Raw genomic sequence first — 9,834 nt, forward strand, 5'->3', positions numbered from 1 at the left:
TATAAAAGAAGAATAAATTATACTTACCCTCTCCAAAGTAATTTCTTCAAATTCATATTCAATTTCTGTTCCATTGACCTAAAGAAAATAAAGTCAGAAAATTACTTAAATGCATATGGAAGGTAATTTGGTAGGGATACTGTACAGATATTCCAGTATGATCAGTTTACTGAAGCGCATTTTTCAACATATAGGTGAGGCTATCTAAATTAAGCCTACTTAGCTCCCCTTTGACTTGAGTGGCGTGTAATCAAGCCTATAAACTTGAAAACAGTAACAGTTCCATATGTAAAACACTGAAATAATGGATAACTTACATAATATGCCTGATGTTTGATATAGTGTGTTCGTGGACTTTGTGCAAATGTTTAAATAGTTTCCAAGGTAATAGTTTCATGTCAAAAATAGAAGACCTGTTTCTAAAAATTATTCTCACAAATGGAAGACAGATTAATTATTCGTTGCCTTACGAGCTCCAATTTACGTTGCAATACAAAAGCAGACAGGAAATTCATAGTACTTATGTAAAAATCACTCACTGATACATATACTGAAATACATCTTGTTTACTGTATTAACCTAGGGCAAGAACATGACAGAGGACCTTTGCAATAGACAGCTGAATGGCAAAAAGGCACAGAATGTTAATGCAATTCTTACGCTGAGTTTCAGTGTCAAAATAAATTAAGCTACAAAATGTAGAGCACCAAAATGGATTGCATCGGACAAGAAATCTATCAGCTGAAGACATGACACTGATTTAAGCAGTATTCTGAAACCTTGTTCCAGTCTGACATGGATTTTTTCTGTCCCTCTAGGCAACTCACTTAACATCCCTTTCTTAGTTTCCTCATTTCTTAAATGGGTAGAGGACCACATCTGAGAAAGCTACAAAAGCTGACTATATTGTAAGTAAACTGCAGAGTAATGAAAATACTTCTATTATTAAAATCTCAGAAGAATTTCAAAGTGTCCCTTAGCTACAGCTAGTCAGTAATTTTTTTATTTGACCAGAAAATATTGATTAATCAAAAAAATAATAGATATTGCCCATGAATTATGCCTTTTAGTTTTTGTGATGCTAGGATATTTCTTGGAAAATAGTTTTGCTTTAGTGTTTTACTTAATTTATACTTAATGAAAAAAAAAAAATTTGTTAGAGCAAAACTGAAGTGAAGCATTAGGGTTGACCTAATCTTGGAGGAACAAATTTGTTATTTCTCAGAACAAGAACATTTATTACTGCTCCCCACTCCCAGCTGCTAATTTTCTATATTAGCCTTCTAACTGCAATCAGAAAACACTGTACACAAATCATTCTTTGTCTAGTCAAACACCTTTCAAATGTAATTAGGTACTTCTCTTGTGAATATTATAACTAGGCACATGTATCTACCAAACAAAAGCTTCCTATAAAAGCCACCAACTATTTAATTTGTCTGCAGTCCAAGATGCGATAAACCATGAAATCATTCATAGAAATACAACCCCCAGAATCTGTGTTCAAAAAGAAAGAGGGAGAGGGAGAAAAGTCCAAACAAACAAACCATGCTTAACCATGAAATGAAAACACAGCATCAATGAATAAAATATTTAATACATACATAATATTTGTATTTTTAACATTACTACAATCTGGTAATCACATCACACTACACTAAAAACAGATATGAACACAAATTTTACTATAGGATATTTTCCTGTTCTATGTTATCCCTTTAATGCTTTCTGCATACTCTGTTATTAATATAGGCAACTTGCTAGGTATGGACAGCTTTATAGCTATTCCATTTTTTGTCCTTTCTTGTCTAATGATAATGAAATCAAAGCTATCTATATGTCTCTGTTTTCATGAACTTCTCTTTTATCTTAGGTTGGTGGATAGCTCTGATCTATGTCTTCAATTCCTCAGTCTTGCTCTATAAAGCTGTCTTCGCTTCACTGCTTATAATCACTTTTCCTTTGCATTAAAAACTCGTTAGTGCAGCAAAATGGGAAAAAGAGGGACATGAGAAGTGAGCAAGCTCTGTATAAAGATGAAAGGAGAAAACACAAGCTGAATACTCAATTTGTATTTGCACACAAACAATATCTTGATTATGATCATCTGAGGGGTTCCTTTTATCATCCACAGCCACGATTCCAAAAAGGTCTTCGGTTCAAATTGCCATTAATCGCAGCAGAGATCCATTATCAGGTTCCATAGCAGCAGGGATTGTATGAATTAAAAAGCTGATCTTGATCCAACTCCTTTTGTTATTTAAGCATATATATCTACATATGCAGTTCACTGCCCTGTTTTTCTTGCTGGTTGCTCAGAAGACCAATGCAGTTCTTTTGTAAAGGATCTGATAAGATACTGCACCTACCTGAGGCAGGTGGAATAATGATGCATGCAGTACCATTCATTGCTAGCACCATTTTATTTCATATTTAGACTCTCTGGCTGCGCCTACACTGCTAAATTAGAGCCAATTTTCAGCCAAGTCTCAGTGCTTAAGGCTGTTTCTGTCTGGAGCCTGCTGGAAACAAAGAGCCAAGGAGTGAGCCAACAGTTAAGCAGGAGGAGAATCATGGCTCCAGTGCTGGAACTGGCTTGTCGGTCCTCTCATTTAGTAGCATACGGACATACCCTCTGTTTTTGTCCATTTTAACTTGACAGTCTCTGGCCTGACAAAGCACCTAAACAGACTGTCTGAACCTGCAACTTCCATTTCTTTCAAGCAGTGGAAACCTGTTCCTATATCTCTCTTTACATGAGTTTTCTGAATTCTGCTTTTATATCAGATTGCAGCAAGAACACACAGCAAAATTTACTAAGGCCTCTATGATTTTAAACAGCTATGAAAAAGTCCAAACCTTTTCATATGGTTTTCTCTTGTCCTACACAGCCAAAGAAATCATCAGCATTTATGTGTCCATTTGGGAATATTCTTTCGCATTATTCAGGTGTGCAAGGTTGACAACAGATATCTTTAATCCCAACTAAATTTTTATATTTATAATGATGAAATGTGAGGTAGTCATGTAGCTCAGTGAAAAGGAGCAGGCACTTCTAGGTCTTAATTAATTTCATCCTACACTAGAAATCTCAGATAGGTTAGATGAATTGTGCCCCTGAGGTTTCCTTTCACTGAGTACAAACAGAGCCTAAAAAAGATGTTTAAAGCTTGGTGAGCACTTGCCTTAAATCGGTTTTCTCTGCATTATTCCTCACTCTAGACTGGTAACAAAGTTGTTCTGCTTAAGGGATGCAGTATGTCTTTCAGAATTATAAACCAGTGAAAGGCCAGATCTCTGGTTTAGCAGCTTTTCTGACTGCTTTTTTGGGCTTGTCTGCACCTGTAACTGGCAGCACATGCACAGCGTGATATCCAGCACCTGCTCCCACAAGCCCAACCGGTTAAGATGTCCACAAGGAACAATTCAGTCTCTCGCCTTCTCCAAAAGCTCAAAGCCAAGATGCATTGCTGTTGGCTTCCCTCTCTGATTTGGGACACCGGTGTCCCTTCTTCAGAGAAAGAGTGCTCAACGAGACCTGTGAGTAACAGGCCCAGAGGACTCTGGCAGAAGTGGGGAAGAAGTGCACAAGGTGAGGTCCATGAGAGGATGCAATCAACCGCGTCCCTTCTTCGAGGCACAGAGTCTGGAATCAAAATGTGTCTCATTCAGTAACATGCTTTATTTCCAGCAGAACAAAAAAGATACTGTTGACCAGGACAAAATACATAAGTGCTACATAAGGAACAGGTCTGCAAGAAACCTTTAGGTAACTGAGGGCCTGTGATGCCCTGTTGTTCAGGAACAGCACCAGCAACATACAATTCTGATTCAGGGAGGCTTCTCAGTCTCCTGACCTTACATATGTTCATGATCCAGAGTGTGACAAACTTACAGCCCCTGTAGAATAAGTTACCATAACTCAATCCCCAACGTTTAAAGCAATTGCTTGCAAAAGCAAGGTAACAGTTGCCTTTCATTTACAGCTGTACCTGTTATACTGGAGGACTCTGCCAAACTTTTGACAAGAAAACCTCCTTAGGAAAGAGATTTAATATATGGTAACTATCTAGATTCCAGCATTCAAGAGAGATTTCCTGGTGAAGCTCTAATCACTACTAGAGTTCACTAAGAAGAAAGCACTAGTCATCTTCAGATGACACTTTCTTTCAGCAGAATGAGAAATAAGGAAGAGGTAAAAAGAACTTTTTATATACTATTTTGTGAACAACCTGAAATAAAGCCAGCACACAGAACACCAAAATAAGGACCTGACAAACTCAGGTTTGTTTGTTGCTTTATGTGAAGAATTTTATTCTGACTTTCCAGGAAGTTCCTCTTGTTTAGTGCAGTTTAAGGATGACATAAGCAGCTGAAGTAGTCCTTTAATGAAAATCAGTTCTACAGATTATGATAGATTCCCAAAATCTTTGAGAATACATTCTGTTGGGTTTTTAATTTTCACGTATTCTGTCACTTTGTTAAGACTTTTATAGAGAAGTTTTTTTCTCATAATAATAATAATTCGATGCTCTTTTTATACTTCTGCAATTATTTGATGCGATAGACCTGCTTACACTCAAACAAATAAGTGTTGCCTAATTCTTTCTTGCTAGTCTTCTACACATCTACCACTGCATCCACCACTCAATAAGATAAAGAGGTCATCATATGAATTTAATGATAACAACTGTATTACGATAGTGGCAACAGCATCAAAACACTGACAATTTATACAACTGTAATACTTTGAGACCACTGCAGCTATTCTTTCTAATAAAATTGATGTCATTAGAGCTGTTTGTTATGTTTAGTTTTATTTTCAAGAAGACTGTTTTGCCTAAAAATTACAACATCTGTAGACTTTTATTACAAACAAAACCACTTTTAATTATATTCAATTGGATATTGTTTTTCAGCTGTCTTCAAGAAAGAAGACTGCTTCTTCTACTTTTATTATCATATGCATAGGAAGATAACTACCCTGCCACTGATTTTCACTCAATATGCAAATGTGATTCTTTTGGCTGTATGGTTTGACCAGTTGCCTAACCACCCAAGCCTCACTGGAATACAGGCTTGCCAAATTCTTGTTGTACAAGTAACCTTAGGGCATATTTGTCCTTTAAAAATTTCCAATTTGCTGCATAATTAAGACAGTGCATCTTACATTTCAGAAACATCAAAGCCATTTGGGTAATTTAACAAGTATAGGATTTAAATAGCCTTTCATGATTTCTGTTTTATCAGCAAGACCAAAGAGCAATCTTTATTTAGCCCTTTGCCACCTCCAGATTTAGGTTATTTCTTCATTAATTGTAAAAGCTTCCTTATTGTTTCAAGAAACCTGATGATGTACTTTAGATATTGTTTTCTAAAAGCATTAAAAGTTTCCTTTCACACTGCATATAAACATACAGAAAACAGCCTCCTGTGTTCTCTGATTACAAAGATGGCGATTTTGGGTTTCCAAATTGTCCTAAAGAGGCTGCCAGAAAGTTTTTCATGTTAATGTTCTTTATCTAAGTGAGCAAGTGCATTTTATGGGATTTTTATACAAAATACCCCACATGTATTTTTAATCACAGTGCATAACTAAGCCCACTTCCTTCTTTTCACCCATATTTCCTTTAGGAAACAAGGACAGTATGTTAAGCTCTTTGAATGAAAATTTACCATAACCTAAAACTTTCTTGTCATAATACGACTGTTCTGGTGTGAAGAATGAAGAGTGAAAGACTATATGGTTTTGAAAGAAATTTATACTTTATCAGGAATAGGTCTTACAGTATATGTGCAACTGATTTGTGGATCCTTCCACAGATGCCTACAGAGCCCTTGACCACCAGTCATTGTACATCCTTTAGGGAAGATATCACCCTCCACACACAATTAGCAGAGCTCCAAGAAGCCAAAGCCAGCTCTTGGTCAACACCTGTAAAGATCTGCAGCACAGTCATGATCAACTTGTAACCTGCTCAAAGGATGCTTTTTTTGCTCATTCTTTTCTTCTTAGATGTCTCCTATACCCTTCTCAGGTCTTGATTTTTAGTCAGCCGCCTTCTTCACTGTTTGAGTACCATACTCATCCTTTCCTCTCCTTCCTCCCTCAATGTTGCTCTTGGTTTTCTTGTTTTCATTCTCTTGGAGAAAATACCCATTTAGCAAGTAACCGTTATCACTCTTTGGTTGATTCCCAAATTGCTAATTTCATTTTACCCTATCATTTGTCAAATCTTGTTCAGAACAAAATCATGTTTTCTGTATCGCTTGTGTATCACCATCTCCTAGCACTAGTCACAACTTCTCATGTCTCCACCTCAGCCTCCACTGCTTCCTCTGATTTTCATTCTTCTCATGTTTTTTACTTGTTTCTTCCTTCATACTACCTCCAAATCTGTTCTTTTCTTTTTCTCTCACATACAGATGCACACACATACATACCGAATTGAACACACTTTATCTAATCCCACTTCATCCAAAGGATTATTCATGATTTTCCACCTTCTTTCCACCTTCTCATCTTTTCCAACTAAACTTTTAACACAATCTTCTCCCACAACTCCTATTAAGTCACTCATACACTCCATGTACCTTGATTTCTTTCATTAATATGCTTCACCTGCTTAACCATAGTTTCAAAATCTCATCTAAATGAGAGATTCTCTTCTGGTTTCCCCTATTTGCTGCTCTCACTCCTCACAATCCTTTCCCATATTCAGCAAAGATCTAGAATTTTTTTAGCTGTTTTGTCTCCATAGATCTGGCACTTTCTACAGTCCGAAAAACATATATCTTGATACCCTCCTCCTAAATATTCTTGTTATTTTATTTAGCTTACGTGGTATATGATAATACTCTGTCTTTTACAATGTGAGCCATCAAATTTTCCTTCATCTTCTCTTCGTTTTGTCCATATTCTGAGGTTGGCCATATACACCACAAGAAAAGTGCCTATATGCTTGTAAGTGTAAGCACTCAGTACACCTAATGCAGGCCCATCGCAGAACTCCCAGTTTCATAAGCATAATCCATGGAGGAGATCAAAGCAGACATCATAATTTCAAATGGGGTTCACATAAATGGAAATGAAATTACATCCATGCGTGAATTCCGTTTCGGCTAGTACTTCCAAGTTGTACAAAATTAGTATCAACAAAAGAAGAAAGCAAATTTCAGCTTTTGTACTCAACCTTCTCTCTTTAAGAGAAATTCATATGCCATCATGTTAGCAATCTAATAGGTAGAAATCTAAGTTAAGCAGTCATCTAGGCTTTTTTTTACAGGCACTGGAGAGAGGAATCAAGAGGAGGCAATTTATGCCATGTGCCTTAGTCTTCAGACGGAATTCCCATTTGAGGAACCCGTGTCTGCCCACTGACTATATAGAGACACTTTAGACTTTTAGGATGTGCATCCTAAAAAAATAATTTCATTAAATTCTTTACATTTCTTTATCTTAAATTTATAATATACATCAGTGCAGGAATTTGAAACAGTGCATTCCAGAGAACTGGATACAGTCATTTCTTTCCACAAAATTACATTCTTTCTCGTGCAATTCATGTCATTTGCTATATGGCTTCAGAAGTTTGCAGTCACTCTGCCTTTCATTTTCTTCTGTGCTTCTGCCGTTGCTGACATCCTAACATATGAGTTATCATAAACTCTCAGTTTGTCAGGTTCCTATATCTCTGGTCCATTTCAGTTTTAGAAGAAAACCCATCAAAGTTTTCAACAGTCTGAACAGTTCATACATTTCTAGAAATGATTTTCCTGTGTGATATTTCATTCTATGCACAAGATGATACATAAAAAAGGAAAATTGCTGTTGCTTGATTGACCTTATTTCATCAACAAAGATTATGAAGTACTTGTAACTTGGGACTTACAAGGTTATTTTAATAATGTTTAATACTGTAATTTGCATAATTTTATTTAAAAGGTTGGTAACTGTAGTTAAAGTGTTTAAAAGGCAGAAATGAATACATAAACTGTGGGCTGTTTGATTCATTTAAGCACTTCAGATAAAATTTTCTCTCCATTTTAGGGAGAAATCAATAGAATACTAACTGGCAAAATTTAAGGCAAGGAAAGAACAGCAATAATTTACTACATTCTTTGATATCCATGACATGTTTATGTAGCAATCATATAACTAAATATATATAATATACATAATGGGCATGCTCCATTTCCTCAAATAAACATACAACCAACATAATCTAATCCCTTGCAATTTGTTAAATGACAACGTACTCTGACTCATATTTTTATGCCTAAAATTGTCTCCCAGTACCTTTGTTTACCTTTGAGACTTAATACTGCCTTCCCTGCTCTCTCACTCCATTGCCTATGAACAATCCACAATGAATTCTTTTCTTCTCGTGTGTTAACTCTAGAACAAGTACTGAAGGCTAAACTGTACGCTCAGTAACACTGGTGCAATCCCATTGGTGTCACTGGGCTTGTACTAATCTAACTGATGTCACATTTATTCATCTGTGGATGTGCTTACACCTGCAGGAGGGAGCAGACCTGAAAAGGTAAAGAAAATACTTGCACAAATAATAAAGATGAGAAATAAGGAATATTCACATAAATAAAGTACATGTACATTTATAAAGAAACATTCATATATTCCACAGGAGAAGCTTTTTACGCGTGAATGACTTACTTTACAAATATTTTTATACCAGCAGACAGGTTCACTATTTCTCTTAAAATCTTGAAAGACTTTTTCGTGTATGTATGGGCAGGGAGCCATAGTCCTTTGCACTCTACATCTAAAAGCATAGCAGAACAGCTCCCTCATGCCCAATTAATTTTGCAGCAGAAAAAAAAAAAAAGAGAATCTGAATGGCTGAGACAAAATCAAAGTGGTTTTCTGCTCCTCCTCACAAGCTCAGGGAAAGAAAATTGATGTAACTCTTGCTCACAGGGATTGACAGTGCAAACCCTGAGAAGCAGCTAATACAGCACAACTGATCACCAGTCACAATCTAAGCCTAGCCAAAATTCAGCAAATTGTTCCAAATGCTTCTCAGCTTTCTTGGTGGGAAAAACTGGTTTGCATCAGTTTGAGAGAAATTTCAGTTTTTCATAAAAATTTCTTCAACTTAAATCTAAGGAGAGAGGGAAAAATCACTTTCATCCACCTTCAGTTTCATTTCTGATACAAAGATGAAATCTTGAAATGTTACTTCTGAAATAATTTCTATGCATTACCTCAGTATTCTAAAAAAAAAAAAAGATTATGCTTTCAAGGTTATCTATTAACTACTGCATACAACAGCAGAGATGCTTTACTGAAGTACTAAGGAAAAAGCCAAAAGAAAGCTTGAGAAAAATGCTGACACATAATGCTTTTTAAAACAAGCACAAAAAGCTTGTACTGCACAATAAACCCCCTCAGATTACGAAAGCAGTGTTGGGAAAAAACCTGTGGCAGAAAAAATATTCTAAGAATATTTTTAATACACTAAAATGCACAACTGCAATGCAGAAATACTTTGAAAATATTTAATGTTAGGCAATACCACTTTAAAATATCAAGTATTGCATCAACCCTATTCAGAAGTAGAGCATAATTTACCAATTATATGAAGTATCTTTAGTATGTTCTCCACATGTTTCCTGACATAATGAAACCTAGGATTTCCACATCTGAACTGTAAACTATATGGCAACAGAGATTTGGAAAATATTCTGGTTCCTATCTCACCAATATGTAATAAAGTTAGTGGTCAGTGATCATCGTAGGTAGATTTGTGTATAATATATCTCCTGCACATCAAATGCTCTAATATCCACAAGGCCACTAAACAGGCATTC

General features: G+C 36.0%; 1 protein-coding gene across 2 annotated transcripts in view; it reads right to left on the reverse strand.

The window, feature by feature from the left end:
- DLG2 (discs, large homolog 2 (Drosophila)) overlaps nucleotides 1-9,834 on the reverse strand; it is a 671,422-nt gene that overhangs the window by 398,528 nt on the left and 263,060 nt on the right. For both annotated transcript variants that reach the window (XM_009323461.1, XM_009323460.1), the window contains one exon: nucleotides 28-78. In XM_009323461.1, the coding sequence (XP_009321736.1) occupies nucleotides 28-78 (51 nt within the window). The remainder of the gene's footprint in view (nucleotides 1-27; nucleotides 79-9,834) is intronic.

This window comes from Pygoscelis adeliae, unplaced genomic scaffold (genome assembly GCF_000699105.1).
Source record: "Pygoscelis adeliae isolate BGI_AS28 unplaced genomic scaffold, ASM69910v1 Scaffold84, whole genome shotgun sequence".
Taxonomy (NCBI): domain Eukaryota; kingdom Metazoa; phylum Chordata; class Aves; order Sphenisciformes; family Spheniscidae; genus Pygoscelis; species Pygoscelis adeliae.